The 20,170-nt window shown below is 34.3% G+C and overlaps 4 protein-coding genes across 4 annotated transcripts; 2 read left to right on the top strand and 2 right to left on the bottom strand.

The window, feature by feature from the left end:
• The first annotated feature begins 2,004 nt into the window (after window positions 1-2,004).
• On the top strand, window positions 2,005-7,519 carry LOC133337646 (uncharacterized). The gene is made up of 4 exons (XM_061545854.1): window positions 2,005-2,104; window positions 2,172-2,506; window positions 2,570-4,856; window positions 7,470-7,519. Exons 1-4 carry the CDS (start codon window positions 2,008-2,010, stop codon window positions 7,517-7,519), a joined length of 2,769 nt encoding a protein of 922 aa, XP_061401838.1. The 5' UTR covers window positions 2,005-2,007.
• A 1,083-nt stretch (window positions 7,520-8,602) lies between these two features.
• On the bottom strand, window positions 8,603-12,782 carry LOC133337645 (neuralized-like protein 2). The gene is made up of 4 exons (XM_061545853.1): window positions 12,712-12,782; window positions 11,859-12,292; window positions 8,787-9,083; window positions 8,603-8,729 (listed from the first exon to the last, which is right to left on the bottom strand). Exons 1-4 carry the CDS (start codon window positions 12,780-12,782, stop codon window positions 8,614-8,616), a joined length of 918 nt encoding a protein of 305 aa, XP_061401837.1. The 3' UTR covers window positions 8,603-8,613.
• Window positions 12,783-14,738: 1,956 nt separating this feature from the next.
• LOC133337647 (small ribosomal subunit protein mS37) lies at window positions 14,739-15,112 on the top strand. The gene has a single exon (XM_061545855.1). It carries the CDS (start codon window positions 14,744-14,746, stop codon window positions 15,110-15,112), a length of 369 nt encoding a protein of 122 aa, XP_061401839.1. The 5' UTR covers window positions 14,739-14,743.
• A 2,297-nt stretch (window positions 15,113-17,409) lies between these two features.
• Window positions 17,410-19,626, bottom strand: LOC133337644 (suppressor APC domain-containing protein 2). The gene is made up of 3 exons (XM_061545852.1): window positions 19,191-19,626; window positions 18,481-19,136; window positions 17,410-17,844 (listed from the first exon to the last, which is right to left on the bottom strand). Exons 1-3 carry the CDS (start codon window positions 19,624-19,626, stop codon window positions 17,410-17,412), a joined length of 1,527 nt encoding a protein of 508 aa, XP_061401836.1.
• Between the last annotated feature and the right edge of the window lie 544 nt (window positions 19,627-20,170).

The raw sequence follows: 20,170 nt of genomic DNA, 5'->3' as shown, positions 1-20,170 counted from the left end.
GATAGCATTATCGCACCCGGCACAACGCCAGCCGCTAAGGCCGACTTCTTCAACATCTTCGCCACATTCATCGCAAACAGCGCTCAACGGTAGGTTACCTTGACCCACAAGTGGCGCATAGATTTTGCATTTGTATTGCTTTTGGGACACGTATATTTTTTTGTTTCGAATGTAAACAAAGGCAAATTATTCCTTTCTTTTAAAATAGACAAAGGAATAACAATACTAGGAATTAAAAAAATAATATTCCAAAATAGATACCTACCCGATCCAATATCTTTATAGATTTCCATCCATGTTTACTTTTACCCGGAATGCAGATGACATCCTCAATCAACAGACTACGGCAAAATGCAAAAAGTGCACCCAGTGCAAACAGCGAACCAATCAATGCCTCCACACTCAAATCGAACGATATCAGTTCCATTCTCAGACTATTCATTTACGATATAGTCAATAAACCAATTATATATTATTTTTTAACAAAAAATCTGTATAATTAAATCATAATTTACGAGGTATTATTGTTTAAAAAAATCAATATGAAACTGTCTCGGACAGACTTGTTTTGATTCTTCTTCTTATTCTGTGAGATGCAATACAATGCTTCGCCACATTTGGTTTATCCCCAAACAACTGTCCAATTGTTATAACCTTGGATTTTGGTATCGGCAGTGGGCGGATTTACAGGGGGTGGTTGTGCCTTAGCAGCCTTTTTGGAAGCTTTTTTACGGGCTCTCCTCCGTGCTAATTTCGACAGATATTTACCCTAAGTTGCAGTGAATGATGGTATCAGGGATTTCTCAGCGCTCAGGTGACCCGGTTCCGATGTTTCATCCATCTTTAGGATTGGAAGCCCATCGGCCGCAGTATCCACTTCGACGGCCAGCTGCCTAAAGAGTTTGGAGATTTGCAGAAGTCAACAGGTCAGCCATTGTATTAGTCAATGTAGTACTAATCACAGTAGTATCCTTGACGTCTACCTCGTGTGTCAAGGGTAAGTCGTACCAGAGTTGATTCGGATGCTCTCCTGACTATGGTGGAAGGAACCGGTTTCCTCTAGACGGTTGAGGAGGTCCGCCTCTCCAGGCTTTCGTTTATGTCGTCGAGAATAATGGGTTTGAGGCAAAAGATGGACCGGTAGAATCTGGGTTGTTATTATTTAAGGGGATAGTGAGTTCTGGTCTTGTAAGTTCGAGTGGGGTGCTAAGGCTGCCACACAAGCATCAGTCGAAAAATCGCATACGTAGACATTGTTTTTGTTACTAAAAAGGGGGTTATTAAAATTCGGCTCCATAAAAAAATTTTGTGAGGATTTTGGGGTAGGAGGACTTCAGGTTTGGCACATTCAGATGGCTTATTTTATTGTAAAAGAATAAAGCTGAATGACGTTTAAAATCTAGTTTGACTCTGATATTTTTTGACATGGCAGACCTGAATCCTCGTATGCGTTTCCGCCTTAAGCCTGAAAATCTTGTTGAGGCGCCCAGGTATCATCAAGGCTCCGTTCGACTGCACACCGTAGAACACTGATGGGCACGAGGTCGCTTGATACCCCAGCGTATCAAGCGACCTTGATACCCCAGCTTCCCACAGCCTGTGGACTCGTCCGTTAGCATTCAGCTCTGCTCCCCTTAGGCGGTCTTGAGAAAAAAACGGCTGATTTTCGCTTACATTATTAATAGATCTTTAAGTAGGCCAGCGATTGTCCAATCAGGGACAGCTGAGTGAACGAGTTTCTCACTTGAGTATTTTTTTTAATTAAACATTCAATTCCATTTCATTGTGCTCTTGACGCCATACGCTTACGCTTCCAATATGTTCATCACATTACGAGAGAAATGTCATACTGAAATTGACATTTGCTCGCTGTTGTTTTCATTCATTGATTTGCTCTCTCCGGTTCCACGTGCATTTCTTAACACACGCTTTAAACAGTTTTAAGATTTTCCAATTGAATTTTAATTTTTATTAAATAAAACTATTAGAAAAGACCACAAATAAATAATGGGTCGTAAAGCGGAATATAGTGAGAAAGTGAAAAAGGGACCGGGCCGGAAGGCACGTAAACAGGGACCACCCACATTCCCCAAGAAGACATTTGGTAAGTTTTTTATCTGCAGCCAACAGTTGGTGGTCACATTTCTAGAATTTCGATTTCTTGCTTACAGCTCCCATGGAGGAAGAGGACAAAAAGTTGTCGCATCGCCAGAAACAGCGTTTGGCCAAAAGACTGAAGAGTAAACAAATCATTAAGGAGAAACAAAAATTGGCCAAGGAAAAGAAATTCCAGCAGAGGAAACAAAAAGAATATCACAGTGACAGTGATGAAGAGGAAGAGAAGGAAAATCTAAATGGTAATGGCAAGATGGAGGTGGAAAGTGAAGTGGAATCTGAGGAGGAGGAGAAACAACAAGTGGTGGCCAAGAATAACAAAGCCAAGCAAAAGAAAGCTAAAGGTTTTACAGATGATAACCAAGAATGGTTAAAGCCCAAACAGAAGAAGGCTGGCAAACAATTCATTGAAGAAGAAGCCGAGGAAGTTGAAGAGGAGGAGAGTGATGATGAGGAACAAGATGATGTAGAAGAAGATGAGGATGATGAAGAAGTTGACGCCAGTGATGATGACGATGATGAAGAAGTCGAGGAGGAAGACGATGATGACGAAGAAGATGGTGAGGAGGAAGATGAAGAGGAATCTGAGGACGATGACGCCAAGATTAAATTGGGAAAATTGGATGATTTATCAGATGATGATGAGGCAAATTCTGATGATGATTTTGATGTTTCTGGTGATGAGGATGATGATGATGACGACGAAGATGATGATGAGGACGACGACGATGATGAAGACCTACTGCCCATTGAAAAACAAAATAAGAAATTGAAAAAACGTGAAGCCAAAGAAGCCAAATTGGCTGCCGAGGAAATGCAAATGTCCGTTGATCAACAAGAGATATTCCAATTCCCCGAAGAGGATGAAGAAAAAGAAATCACTTTGCAGGAAATTCAACAACGCATCAAGGATGTGACACTGGTATTGTCCGATTTCAATAAGTATCGCCAACCTGACAGGCCCAGAAGTGATTATATGGACCTGTTGCGCAAGGATTTGTGTGTCTACTACAGTTACAATGAATTCCTTATGGGCAAACTAATGGACATGTTCCCATTGAGCGAACTTATGGAGTATTTGGAAGCCTCAGAAGTGGCTAGACCTCTGACTATACGCACCAATACCTTGAAGACCAGAAGAAGGGACTTAGCTGCTGCCCTAATTAATCGTGGTGTTAATTTAGATCCCTTGGGAAAATGGACCAAGGTTGGTTTGGTTATCTACAGTTCCCAAGTACCCTTGGGTGCCACCCCAGAATATTTGGCTGGTCATTATATGATCCAAGGTGCCTCTTCTATGCTGCCTGTTATGGCCTTGGCTCCCCAAGAAAATGAAAGAATTTTGGATATGTGTTCTGCGCCAGGTGGCAAGGGTTCCCATATTGCTGCTGTCATGAAGAATACCGGTGTGTTGTTTGCCAATGATGCCAACAAGGATCGTATTAAGGCCGTTGTTGCCAATTTCCATCGTTTGGGTGTGGTCAACTCCATTGTGTCCTGCGAAGATGGTGCTAAGTTTAGACAAATTATGACCGGTTTCGATAGAATTCTATTGGATGCTCCCTGTACTGGTACTGGTGTTGTTTCCAAAGATCCCAGTGTCAAGACAACCAAATGTCCCGTTGATGTCCAGAGATGTTACAACTTGCAACGTAAACTTTTGCTAACGGCCATCGATTGTACCGATGCCAAGTCCGCTACAGGTGGTTACATTGTCTATTCCACCTGTTCGGTGTTGCCGGAAGAAAATGAATGGGTCATTGATTATGTTCTGAAGAAACGTAATGTTAAATTGGTACCAACTGGCCTCGATTTCGGTGTTGAAGGGTTCACCAAATATCGCCAATACAGATTCCATCCATCTTTGAATTTGACCAGACGTTATTATCCCCACACCCATAACATGGATGGTTTCTTTGTGGCTAAATTGAAGAAATTCTCCAATACCATACCGGTGAGTAAGGAACAGCAAGAGGAGGATGAGAAGCAATTGGACGAGGGTATAGCCACAGCTGACGAAGAAAAGGTTGAACTTCTCAATGCCGAGGATGGTGAAGAAGGAGCCGCTGATGGTGAGGAATTGGCCAAGGGCAAAAAATTGGGTAAACGTGCCGGTAAACCTGTACTCAGCGAATTGGATTTGACCATTAAGAAACAAAAATTGGAACAAAGCAAACAGAAATATATTGCCAAGGTATTTGAACCACCGGTAAAGGTACCCAAAAAGAAAAAGGATGCCCCCGCTGAGGATAAGGCAAAAACAAACGGAGAGGTCAAGGATAAGAAGGAAAATAATAAAAACGAAAAGAAAAATGTGGAAAATAAAAAGGTCGATTCTAAGACCACAGTTGAGGAGAAAGAGACTCCCGAAGAGAAGCCTCAAAAGAATAAGAAGAAAAATAAACAACAATCCCAGGAAACTGCCGAAGTGAAAAAATCATCACAACTCGTTGAAGTAAAGAAACAACAACCTGTTGAAAAACAAAAGTCCACAGAGAAACCACAGAAACCCAAACAGAAAAATAATGAGCAGAAAGCTGAAGAAAAACCACAACAACAAAAACCCCAACAAACTAAAAAGAATAAACAGGAGAAACAACAACAGCCACAACCAACAGCTTTAGCTAAACCACCTCAAAAGGAACAAAAGAAATCGGCCGAAGCTTCTACGCCACCCCAAAAGAAAAACAAAACACCGAAAAATGATGCCGATCTGACTTCCTCACCCACCCTGCTCGAAGGTAAACCCATTAAACAAAATAAACTCAAACAGAAATCAAAACAAATGGGTAAATTAAAAAATAATAAAAAGTAAAAATATTAAAAACAATTATTAATATTACAATTTGATAAACAATTTTTAGAAGTATAACCATTTTTTTGTGTTTATTATAAATAATAAAAAATAGATTTTATTTTTTTTAAACATTATTAAGTAAAATGAAAAAACGAAGAAAGTGAAAAATAAAATAAATACCTATTTTATTATAAGTAGATTGTTAAAACAAAACAAAAAAATGTTGTTTATTTTATAGTAGACACACACCCACATAATAATTCACACTAACATAATTAAAAAAAATTAAAACCTTGTTTGGAAGTTTAAAATTGTTTGGTAATTAAAAATATTTAAACAAATTTACGACAACAAATTCACGCCTATTTAAAAAAATATTTTTAAAAAATCCACGCCTATTTAAAAAAATATTTTTAAAAAATCCACGCCTATTTAAAAAAATATTTTTAAAAAATCCACGCCTATTTAAAAAAATATTTTTAAAAAATGCACGCCTATTTAAAAAAAATATTTTTAAAAAATGCACGCCTATTTAAAAAAATATTTTTAAAAAATGCACGCCTATTTAAAAAAATATTTTTAAAAAATGCACGCCTATTTAAAAAAATATTTTTAAAAAATGCACGCCTATTTAAAAAAATATTTTTAAAAAATGCACGCCTATTTAAAAAAATATTTTTAAAAAATGCACGCCTATTTAAAAAAATATTTTTAAAAAATCCACGCCTATTTAAAAAAAATATTTTTAAAAAATCCACGCCTATTTAAAAAAATATTTTTAAAAAATGCACGCCTATTTAAAAAAATCCACGCCTATTTAAAAAAATATTTTTAAAAAATCCACGCCTATTTAAAAAAATATTTTTAAAAAATGCACGCCTATTTAAAAAAATATTTTTAAAAAATCCACGCCTATTTAAAAAAATATTTTTAAAAAATGCACGCCTATTTAAAAAAATATTTTTAAAAAATCAACGCCTATTTAAAAAATATTTTTAAAAAATCCACGCCTATTTAGTGGACATTTAAAAAATATTTTTAAAAAATCCACGCCTATTTAAAAAAATATAGAAAATCCACGCCTATTTAAAAAATATTTTTAAAAAATCCATGCCTATTTAAAAAAATATTTTTAAAAAATCCACGCCTATTTAAAAAAATATTTTTAAAAAATCCACGCCTATTTAAAAAAATATTTTTAAAAAATCCACGCCTATTTAAAAAAATATTTTTAAAAAATCCACGCCTATTTAAAAAAATATTTTTAAAAAATCCACGCCTATTTAAAAAAATATTTTTAAAAAATCCACGCCTATTTAAAAAAATATTTTTAAAAAATCCACGCCTATTTAAAAAAATATTATTAAAAAATCCACGCCTATTTAAAAAAATATTTTTGAAAAATCCACGCCTATTTAAAAAAATATTTTTAAAAAATCCACGCCTTGAAAAAATATTTAAAAAAAATATTTTTAAAAAATCCACGCCTTGAAAAAATATTTAAAAAAAAAATATTTTTAAAAAATCAAAGCCTATTTAAAAAAAATTATTTTTAAAAAATCCACGCCTTTTAATAAAATATTTGTAAAAGATCCCGCCTTTTAAAAAAATATTTTTAAAAAATCAACGCATAAAAAAATTATTTTTAAAAAATCCACGCCTATTTAAAAAAAATATTTTTAAAAAATCCACGCCTATTTAAAAAAATATTTTTAAAAAATCCACGCCTATTTAAAAAAATATTTTTAAAAAATCCACGCCTATTTAAAAAAATATTTTTAAAAAATCCACGCCTATTTAAAAAAAAATATTTTTAAAAAATCCACGCCTATTTAAAAAAAAATATTTTTAAAAAATCCACGCCTATTAAAAAAAATATTTTTAAAAAATCCACGCCTATTTAAAAAAAATCTTTTTAAAAAATCCACGCCTGTTAAAAGAAAATTGAAAAAATCCACGCCTATTTAAAAAAAATATTTTAAAGAAAAATCCACTCCTATTAAAAAAATATTTTGAAAAAAATCCACGCCTATTTAAAAAATAATTTGAAAAAATCCACGCCTATTAAAGAAATATTTTGAAAAATCCATGCCTATTAAAAAAAATATTTTTAAAAAACCCACGCCTCAGTTTAACACAGGGAAGAAAAAACAATGGCATCTTTTTGTTGTTATTTTTTGTAATTATATTCATATATAAAATAATAACATTAATGGAATGTACAATTTTGGACTTACAAACTACATCAGACGTACAAAAAGAAATAACTTAAAATATATAAGGTTTTTTTAATTGAAAAAATAAAAATAATGATTTGTTTTACAAAACATTAAATATATAAAACAAATAGAGGATTGTCTAAATAATAGAGATTCATTTCATCATATATATATATATATATAATTGGCAATAATTATAATAAACTTTTGTTTTAAATAGGATAATATATATTTTTGTTTTCATTTTTTATGCATTATAAATTTTCTTATTAATTAAGGTAACATTTGTTTGTTGTTCTTTTGCAAATTTGATTTTTTATTTATTTGTTTCTAAACAGTGCGCACTCATCATCAAGAAATGGTGTTGACTGTTGATGTTTGTATGTAAATGAGTATGTGTGGGTGTGTTTGTATATAAGTTAATGGTCTATAACAAAACAATGATTGTTGGAATTATGTCTGGCCAATCTATCTCGTCTGCTTGCCTACCGCCACATTGTTGTAACACTTTGATTTTTAATTGTTTTTATTTCTTTGCATTATTTTTCTAATTAATTCAAAGCCATTTTGCTTAGCTAACACACGCAATCTTTGCATTAACATTATTTGTGGAAAATAAAATTGAAACAAAAAGAAGTCTAAATGAAGACCTAATAGGTGATTAGATTATACCATTTAGATTTTCTGTTACAAGGGGAACCTCATCATAGAATATTCAGTAATTAATTCTCAAAATGTTTATCAAGGAAAATTAAATTCGAAAATAATGATATATCATTTATACCATGTGCTCTTCATTATTCCCTTCTTTTGATTTCTAAATTATTCTCAAAAATTCTTCCTAGATGAGACATCAAAATCGGATTTCTTCCCTTTCTTCAAATGATTTCTCATTTTATAATCAAAAAATAAACACTCATATATATTTTATTTCATTTCATGTTTGTGTGTGAATGTATGTGAAATTATTTTAATTTATAAAATAATATTTAAAACAAAGAAAATAGTTATATACAAATTTTCAATTGTGATTATACAAATGCTTTGCTCTTGCTGTATGTTGTTATTGTTGGTGTTTTTTTCTTTTCTGTATATAAAATTAAAACTTAAGATAATTATTTTTAGAATAGTTTTTTTGTTTGTGCGAATTAATAATAATAATAAGTATTGAGAATATATTTTTAAGTATAGAATAGGAAGGGAACAAAAAGAGTTCTTATTATAATATAGGACTGTTGGTGTATATAAAAAAAAATATTTACTTTTTCAAATAATAAGGAAATTTATAATTTCATGTTTATACCCAGTATCATAAAGGATTTGTTTTTTTGTTTCTAACATTATAATAGTTATTTTGCATTGTTGTTGTTGTTTTTTGTTTGTGTTAGTAATACAAATGTATTTGCTTTTGTTTTGTGTTAGTTGTTAGTTCTTATTGTTTGCTTGTTTGTTAATTAATTAAATTTATATTATAATTACTAATTAATCTTGACCTTTAAGGAAATTCTTTAAACGCTCTGGCAATGGTAATTTGTCAATATTTTGTGGTTTCATATTTAAGAGTATAGCATCACGGCAAGCATTTTGTAGCGAAACAACTGAAAAAATGGAATTAATTTTTTTTGAACAAAATAATTAATATTTATTGTACTCACTGCCATATAATTGTATGATGCGTATTTGTTTTGTTGTGCCATACACATCAATGACCACATGCAGGGGTGGTGCCTCATCCAGTGGTATATCTCGGGTACACGGTCCCTGATCCACACCATTGATAATGAAATGCATTTCACCCTTTGTCTTATCATTTTCGGTGGGTATAAATACAACACCAATACGGGATCCTTTGTCTGTCAGCAATATGCCATCGGCGGCAGTTGGTCTCAGCAAACGTTTGGGTATCATACCACGGGGTGTACGCACATACATTGAGTCGCCTAAAATACTACCTGGAAAATACAAAAAAATATAGATAAAAAAATAAAAATTCTAAATTGGATAAAAAAGTAAAGAAAGTAGAAAAGTCGGACGGGATTGACTATATAATACCCTTTACCACTTTGCCTATATTCAAGAGATGTATCCTAACAGACATAACATTTTTTAATGACCATTGACATGAAATTGGGCTGTTGATCTGTTAACAGATCTGTGATCTGTGTTGTGAACCCAACATAACCCTGCGGTCAATAAACAGGTACATTTGTATCTTTTTATACCCTCCTTAGAATGGAGGGTATATTAAGTTTGTTTTTCCTCTTATAACTTGTCGAAATAATCTTTTCCGACCCCATAAAGTATATATATTCTTGATCGGCGTAAACTTCCATGACGATTTATGCATGTTCGTCCGTCAGTTGTAATTACTCTAGCCTCTAAACGAATTTAGATAGACCGCCAAAATTTTGCATAGAGTTGTCTTTTCTCTGCACATAAGTCAGATTCGAAGAAGAGCTATATCGGTCCATGTTTAGGTTTTTCCCCCATATAAAGGTACCCATCAATTTTTGAAATTTTGGGGTTCTTGAGCGTGCTATTCAAGCGAATTCGCCGAAATTTGGTACAAAGGGTGAAAGTATATATGAGAGCTATATCTAAATCTGAACAGATTTCAATAAAACTTGGAACACATTAGGCTATCTATATATAAATCTGAACCGATTTCTATAAAAATAGGCACACGTTAGGCTATCCTAAATTCAGTAAGTTGTGCGAAATTTCGTGCCAATCGACCTTAATTTGACGCTTTGGCGCACCATTTGCTAAAAATCTGACGAAAATATATATGGGAGCTATATCTAAATCTGAACCAATTTCAATAAAACTTGATACACGTTAGGCAAAATTACGTGCCAATCGGCCTAAATTTTAAAATTCGGATGAAAATATATTTGGGAGCTACATTTAAATCTGAACCGATTTTCACGAATTTCAATTTTTAATTTCATTCGGATAATAAATGCGACCTGCACTTTGTTTACAATTTAACAGACGTTGTACGTTGTGCAAAATTACGTGCCAATCGGCCTAAATTTTAAAATTCGGATGAAAATATATTTGGGAGCTACATTTAAATCTGAACCGATTTTCACGAATTTCAATTTTTAATTTCATTCGGATAATAAATGCGAAATGTTTACAATTTAACAGACGGACAGACGGGCATGCATAAATCGACTTAGAAAGTGATTCTATGTATATTCTTAAAAGGAACCATGGGTATATAAATTTAATTTAAATTTAAAGTATTTATAATAAGGAATAAAAAGAATTTATAATAAGAAATAAAAATGATTGATTCAAAATTCGAAAATTTATCGAATATTAGATTTGAAACTCGAAAATTTATATGGGCGTTTGATCCAAAATTCGGAAAATTTACCTTTTTCCTAAACTGTTCTACACTTGAGGACGGCCTCATATATCAACGATTTCGCATAATGTATTCATAATAATTGGCCAAAAAAGGCTTTGTGTACATGTAAGAGTTTAAATAAATAAAATAAATAAATTTGATGGCTTTAAGAGCCGCTTGACTATCCACGAAGATAGTCACCGGTTCAACGACCTCTGCATCCACACTTTTTATCAATACCGTTGCCTTCCAAATCGCGAAGATTTGAGCTTGGAAACCCATACAGTTGCAATCCAACTTGTAGGTAAACTCAAGGCCTAGGCTTTCACAGTAGACGCCAGACCCTTGGTACAGTTATATTTTCTTTCAGATTATGTGCAGATTACTCGAAAAAAACTGATATCAGAAAACTTCGGAAAAAATGTTTGCTGGGTAGCCTTAAGCCTAAAGGTCATGGTACAATTATAAAAGGTAACAGCAAATCCCAGCTGATTTGATTCCAACGTAATACTAGTGTCAATATGCATTTGACAAATTATGTTTTTAAAAATCACCCAACAGGAAAATTGGGAACGCATACAATTTGAAATTGTTCTTTTTTAATGTGCTCCCGTATTCAATTTACTCAATCTGCCTGCTGGGAAAGCTTGAGGAAGCAAATCTTTGTTGAAGGAATTACTCGCTATTCCCAGCATTGTCATATGTGTTACACATATATATATGGCAATGGCTCAATTAAAGGATAGATGTGGAAGCGATAGAAATATAAATTTGATAGATTTTCATTCATGTTTTTTTTTATTTTGAGGATTCGAAAATATTCCATTTTCAAAATAAAAATAATTTCATGATAATTTGTTTGTTTGTTTACATTTTTCTGTCAAATGAGTTGACACTAGTAGAACTTACAACAACAAATTTCCATGTGGTTGTTGTATCGTTTTTTGTACAACAACACTTGCTGTTACCTTTTATTATTATACCATGCCTGAGGGTATTTAAAATAATAATAACAATTGGTCTGTTCCCGTACTGCAAGAATCTACTACTTTTACATAAGTCTGAGGGTACAAAAAAAAAATAAATATTTTAAATTCCAAAATCTGATAAAAAGTTAAAATTATTTCCGATTGTATGAAGAAACTAATCTCTTATTCATATTGACTGACTAATTAAAAATTACTGATGTTAATGCGTTGATTTCCCTCCTTTTTGTGACTGTAATTTATGGAAGTAAAAAACTCACCTGGTTTAGGTGATTGAACCCTCAATATAATTTCAATGCAAATTACATACAAATGCTTACATATATATATATATATATATATGTGCCTGTGTTAGAGAGTGCCAAAAAAAACTCCAAACTTACTTTTTGTTGATCCAGCTGAACTTGTTGAGGGTTGTCCATTGTTTGTCGTAGCTAATGCCGAATTATCACTACCACTTCCGCCACCTCCACCATCACCGGCATTTGAACGTGGTGTCAGTGTATGAGATTCAAATTTTGATATAGGAAATATCCAACAGGTACCTAAATTTGCCAAATCTGGTAATGCAAATTGTGGCAAACCCGAATCCATTGAACCCAAAACATCGGGCAGCAATTGTGTTAGACCCAAACGCATATGGCCCGACCAGCCACGTTCATTTTTCTCAATCTCTACCAGAAAAATTTCACCCATTTGTAAGGGTTTTTCGGAAAATGTAACCGCATCGGCAAAGCTGGTCTTACGAAAAGCGACTGTATTATCTTCACATAGAATTATGTTGTTGCCATGGTAAGGATGAAATCTGGACAGTTGTCTAAAAATAATGAAAAAAAGTGGGAAACTTATTAAAAAAAACACTTACAAACAATAACTATTTAAGGTCTCTTATAAAAAAGCCGTGGAGGCATTTCTTGCAAAATTTGATTCCCTTGCAATAGCTAAAACTCAATTCCATTGCATTTGTAATTTGCTAATCATGGATCACCATTGCATGTTCCAATTAGAAATATGTACCAGTGGCCAGCCAAGGTATTATTCTAGTTTACCACCCGAGTTTATGACTTGCTTCATAATTGGAGCACACACACAAACATTGCATATTTTTGGTCACTTTTATTTCTCCAATTCATTATTTCTTCAAAATTCTTCGATACAATATCTTTAAATTCCATTCAATAGAAAACACTGAAATTATGTATAGGAATATCAAATAAAAATTAGGTTGATAATTGCCTTTTTGATGTAGCTGGCGTATAATTAGCTGGAGTTACAGGTGCACTATTATTTGTCTCGGGTACGCTCATTTTTATTCGTTTGTTTTTCTTTTTTGTGTGTGTTTGACTTTGTTTATATATACGTGAGAGTGTGTGTGTTATTGTTTTACTTTTTAATTTTTTGTTTAACAACAAATTCACTTAATTTATTACAGAAAAAAATCTAATAAAAAAACAACGTATCAATTGTTTAGAGTTGTATCGTTCCGGAACGAACGGGTTCAATTGTATGGTTTTGTGAAATGAACCAACGGAACTGTTTTCATATGATTAATGATACGAACAGGGGAGAAAGGTGAAAATTGTTGATAACAATGGAAAAACGGTTAAATTCGTTCGCACCGACTATTGAACACCCTCCACCGTTTGGAGTGTTTTGAATATTCCTCTAATGTAGGTATGGGTGCAATTCTTTGCAAATTCTCAGCTAGAAAGTTATTTTCGCTGTGAGGAAATTACAGAACCTAGGTTGAAAAACTGGGATAGAAACCTCAACATAATGGAATTTAAATGGGACTTTTGTATATGGGTATAATGAAATAAATTGATGTGTTTCGAAAATTGTTCTTCAGCGGACTGTTGCCGCGAAATTAAATTTAGAGGAAAAAAGCAGAGTGTGGCTGATTAATAACAAACAGAAGTAAAAAAAAACAAAAAACTGTGTTAAAGGGACCTTTGGGGACGGTATGGTTTTCTCTACAGACGGATCCAAGATGGAAGAAGGTACAGGGGCTGGCGTTTACTGTGAAAGGCTAGGCCTTGAGCTTACCTACAAACTGTAGTGTTTTCCAAGCTGAGATCTTCGCGATTTGGAATGCAGGGGAATTGATAAAAATTGTGGATGCAGAAATCGTTGAACCGATATTATTGGTAATGAGAGAGCAGACGAATTAGCTAGACGAAGATCTCAATATACAAATCTAGCAATTGATGGCTCAATCAAACCATCCATATGTCATCTTTATCGGAACTTTGAGGCGTTCTTTGGCGAAAGAGCCTATGAACTTTTGGCCCAACGAACCTAGGTGCAATGTGTCAAGATCTATTTGGCCGATTCTGTCTACCAAAAGGACACAATCACTGTTCAACCTGAGCAAAGCTGAAATAAGAGTAATGACAGGAATCATTACTGGTCATTGCAATATCAGGGCCTTTACCAGTAAAAGGGACCATGATGTTACTGATTACTGTAGACTCTGCGTTGAAGAGGAGGAGAGGGAGACAATTGAACGCCTCCTATGTCGCTGCCCAGTCCTGGCCTACAGACGGCACAGACTAGTGTGTGCTCACTTTCCACCCAGTCTTAGTTTCTTCTCAACAACGGAACCTGCTCTAATCTACAGCATCATTAGAAACCCAAAGTGGTTGGGAAAGTCCAACCTAGGCACGTAGTATATTTTCTGTCCTTGTAAGCTTCTCATCTCTCTCTACCCCTCTTTTTTTCACTCCATATCTTTTTCTTTTCGTGGATGATCACATTGCAACCCGCAAAATATGTTTGATATAAGTGCGAAAATAGGGTTATTTTGTTATATATTGCTGTTTCATTAAGCCCTTCTATTGACTCACCGAATCTATTGTAGAAATCCCAAAATGTGTGTTTCATACGAAACTGATAGTGTGTACCAACCTTAAAACCCAACAGTTTTGTGCCAAAATCATTATTTTGCCATTTCTTCTATGTTTCCCATACTTCATCTTGCTATCCCTGTGTCGGTGTTTTTGTTTTTATTCTAATCTTTATCAATCATTTTGCTTTGTGCTAGGCTTTCAAACTACTACGCCGTCCCTTTTCCATGTCAGCTTTGTAATTTCAAAAAATAACTTTCGTAACAACCGCAAATTTTTTGGGGCCGCTGGCTGGATATTTTTCGTATTCTTTGGATTTTTATCAAATAAAATTTGGATCCAGGTGAGTCTAATTAATACAACTTCGTTGTATGTTTCAAATTTTACAATTCTAACAACTGAATTCCAACCTTTCGAACAGCATGCGTATACCAACTGCTGCCCTCTTTGCCAAACGTCAAGCACGCACTCCACAAAACGAGGCTGATGTTCCATTCCAAGAGATTTTACCATTGCGTCTGAAGAACACTGTCAGTGGTAAAGCAGATTCGGGTTCAGATGTAGCCTGTCTGCAGGAGATGTCAGTGCTGTTTGCCTGCCTCAAGGAGAATGATTTCGTGGAGAAAATGTGTCACAAGGAAATCACACAATTTAAACGGTGCTACAAAGTCTATATGGATCGGAAAGCAACCGCCAAGGAAACCATTAATAAGGGTATTGTTACACCCGGCAAAGAGCTAAATTATAAACAACTGAATAAGTATATGAGACGGTTCCCAAATCCTGAATAATAACATCGATATGACCATTTGCATTTAGTGGTTATACAAAGAGGATTGATGATTTAGGTGTAAATTGAAAATGATTGTTACCTTGAATAATTTCTAAGAAATAAAATATTTTGATTTTTATCGTTAACTACGAGTGTGTGTGCAATGCAGAAAAATGGAGGATCAGCAAAGCGATAATGAATTACTACTCAATTTTTGTTCTCAATAAAATACAGATATATTGTTGGCACATAAACTAATTATGCCGGCTAATTTCACGTTGCTATAAGGGAAATCCCTTATACAGACGAATTCGGATAAGCGAACACCGGTTTATCGAAAAAATCGTTTAATTGAAACCAAAAATTATAAACTAATATTCGGATGAATTTTCAAACATTTTACTTCGCTTAAATGAAAACCCGCTTAAATGAAAACCCGCTTAATTGAAAATCCCTATAAGAGAAAGACTTTTTTCATTGGGTGACACCTCTTCCCACCAAGAATTATCAATATTCATCGACTTTTTAATATAGACCCATACCTTCCAAATTTCGGTATTCGGTATATAATTTTACATTTTGAATTCAAATAGGGTATCAAATCTTCCTAGAAAAAATTATCAATATTGGCTTCCTTTTCACGATAGCCCCAATACAACGATACCGGGTTTTATTCCGTATTTCACGGATTATGGACACGTTTATTGTAGCGAATTTGCCGTAATTTCGTTCTAATCATGTGTCAAATCTTCCTATCAAAAATTAACCATGGTACAGCCCACGATATATAAAAATATCGAAAGATTACCGGTACATTAAATGTCCAGCTCAAGGTGGAGAGTATAAAAAGTTCCGCCAGGCCGAATTTAACGACGTTTTTACTTGTTTAAAAATCTTCGGTTATAGTTTAAATGATCCTTATAAAAATATTCTTTAAAAATCCATGGTTAAACCTTTAATTTGTTAAAAATTTATGGTTATAGGTTTGATGGTTTTTGATAATATATTCTTTACAAATTCAGGTTTAGCCTCGAATCACCTCTAGAACATTATTATTAAAAATCTACGTTTAAGTGTATAAAACCACCTGTGAGCACTAGTTCTATAGTTGGTCTGTTCCCGCACTGCAAGAATCTACTACTTTTTACTACGATAACGAATTTTCCTTTATGTTATCGAAGAAAATAGTAAAATCTAGTAGATTCTTGCAGTACGGGAACAGACCAAGTGGCTCACAAGATTCAATATTTCAAACATAATACATATTTGAATATGGGGGACAAAGTATTGAGCTTGTTCTACTTGATATATGTTACCGTGAATTAAAACATAAAACCTATTTTAATCAGTTGATTGGAGAAAACTCAAATCCTTGCAGTGGGATTACCTCATTTTAAAGTAAGGTGCTCCTATAGGAAAAGATTTCCCGATCTAAAGAACAGTTAGAAATGTCTTTAAAAATATAAAAGAGGTGATTCAGATTACTGGCAGGCCAATATTTACAGCAAAAACTACAATATTATTTTTTCAAACACAAATTTTAAATTCGATGAAGGTTAGGTTAGGGGATGTGCAGCACTCTGAGACCGTCCGCCCGTACATTGTGATCATCCATGATAGATATGGAGAGATCTGTATGGGAGAAAGTTAAGATAAGAAGCTAAAAAAGTATTAGGAGGTAGGTGGGAAATAGTTTCGATGGCTATAGAAATTAGACAGAAAACATATTGCATTTTTAAGTGAGTAGTTTACGGACTTAGATATAAGAAGGCAGCCAACGTAAAGTTCTAGTTTTATTTTTCTCAATATACCACCTCATGCAAATCAGATTCCACAGACTTGCCTTTTATATATGCGTGCTGTGAATTGCTAAGAGAGGTGTTGTCTACATAAGTCCTAAGCACCAGGTCGATCAGTCGTTCGAGAGTCTTGAGGAGAAAGGATGATAGGCTAATGGGTCTATTGTCCTTTTGATTGTCCTATTGACCTTTACCTCGTTCCATAGATCTGGAACGCACGATATCATATCATAAAGGAACATTTTTTATCGTAGTAAGATGTTGTACATAGTTGCAGGTTCTGGAACAGATCATTAGATTGTATTCAAATCAGATTCTGAAGGTTTAAAAATTCGTTACTAAAAATGCCAATATAGGCAGGTTAATTTCTTCGCATATTCACAACTTTTTTCGGAGATTTGTATATTCTTCTTTATTCTTTATAAAATTATTATAATATAATTTTTATTTAATTTCATTAATTCTAAGCTAAACTACAATATATTTTAATTAATTATTTTTTAAATATTACCGCCATTTAATAAACAACATCAGCATCACCCAAACCACCACCGCCGCCCGATGAGGTACTACAACCGGGCGATGATTGACTTAAAACATTCAAATAACTATTGGTATGGCGTGCACCCGATCGCTGTTTCAATTCAAATAATTCCGCTAATAAAGTCTGTTTCTCTCGTTCTAGCATAACAATACGTTCACTTTTCAAGTGGCCCTCATTGGCCAGCAGGCGATTCTGTTGACGTAAACGATCTGCTATGGTATTGCTTAAGGATGTTGACGTTCGATTGGAGGGTATTTTTGGTGGTGTCCGAAAGGCCAGATTAAAATGAAATGGAAAGCCACCACCACGGTCCCAGGTGTCGGCTAATACGGATAGACTGCGATTAACTTCAAGGACACGTGCCCTCTGGAAATTAAGTCGTTCCTGTTGCACCTCCGACCATTGTTCCTGAAAATGAGGGGGAAATATTAAAATGTGTTCTTGTAGTGAAAACAAGTCTGTGGTAGTGAAGATAATTCTGATGTAGATTTTGTTAGATGTTTTATTGAAAGTTTGCAATTTCTTAGTGGAAAATTTTCTAAAGGGGGAAATACATAAGATGACTTCAGTATTGGCAAGATAAACTGGCTTCTTTTATTGTAAAAGAATAAAGGAGAAAGGGGTCCAAAATCAAGTTTGACTACGATGTTCTTTTATACATTGCCATTTCATGCAAAGCCAATGTAATTAACATGCAAGGTCTGAAATCATATAATTTGGCTTCTAAGTGAGTACTAAGTTAAGCCTAGACATTGCAATGGTATGTTATTACTAATGCTTCCTTGAGGAAGGCTGCAAAGAAAGCACATAATAGAGCTAGTAAGACAAAACTCAGTACAGATTGGGACGTTTATAGATAACAGTTCAATAGGTACAAGAGTGAAATTAAGAAGGCTAAACGTTAGTCTTGGGTCTGCTATAGTGAGTCAATCGAAAGAGTTATGAATTTGATAGCTCAAATTTTCAGAGTATAAAAATTCTCAATACTGGACTTCTTTTTATAAATTGTAGGTATTTTAAAGCAACTTTTAAAATCGAACTTACATTTGTCGAACCCATTCTACCCAAATATTTAATTTTCTCCTGGACATTGACCAACTGCTGTAAATACCATTCACGGGCCTTGTCCACGGCATCTAAACCCAACAACAGCACCTCTCGTTCCTCTTCAAATTGTTTCAGACGTTTGAGCATATTATAATCGATACCATTCTGTAAGGTATGTCTTCTGGGTTCCCGTCGCTTAACCGAGGCCTTTTTCAATGGAGCATTTGAAAAATTCCCACTATCTGTGGCCGATGATGAACCACCATCGGCACTGCCACGATAACCACATTGTTGCAAGAAATTCGTGGATTTTTGTTTATCTTTCGAATCGATTTCATTGCGCAGCACACCCATTTGCCAATTTTGCAAGGCGTTGCGGATCTCAGCTTTATCCATGATGACATTGTTAACTGAAGTGCTGTTATTTGTGATGGGATTTCCTCCTGCATTGGCATTTAGTACCGATGCCCTTGGTGGTTTTGGCGGCGGCGGTGGGCTGTTGTATACCGAACGAATAATATTATTTGTGGTTTGCAGATCAACCTCAGAATCTGGACTTAGCTGGGGTAGACTTAAAGTTCTATTTCCTGACCATGGATTCCGCGGCAATGGATTTTCAATATCCAATGTGGGTGCTGAGGGTGGTCGTTGTCCTTTACTGGGTGATTTGGTTTTCCACGAAGAAATATTATTCGTTACCAGATTACTTTTTATTTGTTGTTGTGGTGATTCTAGGTTATGTTGTGGTTGCTGCTGACCATTTTGATTCCTTAGCAGACACAATTTCAAGCCAGCACAAAACCGTTCAAATGTCAATAGACCACTGGGTGGTGTCACTTTTCTTAACGACTCGATGACACCGCGGGGTAAACCTTTACTGCCATCATCCTGCCATCCTTTTTCGATATCGACAAATTTCACAAAACCACTTCGTTGATCATCCAAAATATCGAATAAGGTTTTCATCGATTGTACAAAAGGTTTTGGTAATGCATCAAAGGCTGACGTAGCGGGGCCGCTGGTATGGGAACCAATGCCTTGTGGTGGATTATTTAAATTGTTCATGGCGTTATTTTGTATATTTATCATTTGATTTGTGCTTAGTACTCCAACAGGTACATCGGTATCGGCAAGACGATGCATTCTTTAGTATGGTTTGACTAAAGAATGGTGTTCGCTGGAAAAGAGGAAATAAAAATTGATGAGAAAAAATTGTATTCGGTTTAAATTTATTTGGCTTCATTAGATATTCAGAATGGCATGCTGAAATTGGTGTGTTAGAGATCCTTTGTACATTAATGTATAGTCCGACAATTTGACTTCTAAGTGAGTACTAAGTAAAGCCTAGGCATTGCAATGGTATGGTATTACTAACGCATCTTTGAGGAAGGCTGCAAGGAAAGCATATAATAGAGCTAGTAAGACAAAACTCAGAACTGATTAAGACGTTTATAGAAAATAGTTCAATAGGTACAAGAGTGAAATCAAGAAGGCTAAAAGTGAGTCTTTGGTCTGCTATAGTTAGTCAATCGAAGGAGTTAACGAAGATTTCGCAGAGTACTATCTGAAGATCCAAAGTCTATATAGTCATAAGCGAAGTGACGGGACGTGGACAAAATCTGGTAGTGAGACTCTTGATCTTCTATCTTCAACCCAATTCCCTGGTTGTAGGACCATAATGACGATG

The sequence above is a fragment of the Musca vetustissima genome, unplaced genomic scaffold (genome assembly GCF_032173495.1).
Source record: "Musca vetustissima isolate MV318-11 ecotype Yass unplaced genomic scaffold, APGP_CSIRO_Mvet_v1 utg25238, whole genome shotgun sequence".
Classification (NCBI taxonomy): Eukaryota; Metazoa; Arthropoda; class Insecta; order Diptera; family Muscidae; genus Musca; species Musca vetustissima.
This window is presented reverse-complemented; position numbering and strand designations above follow the sequence as displayed.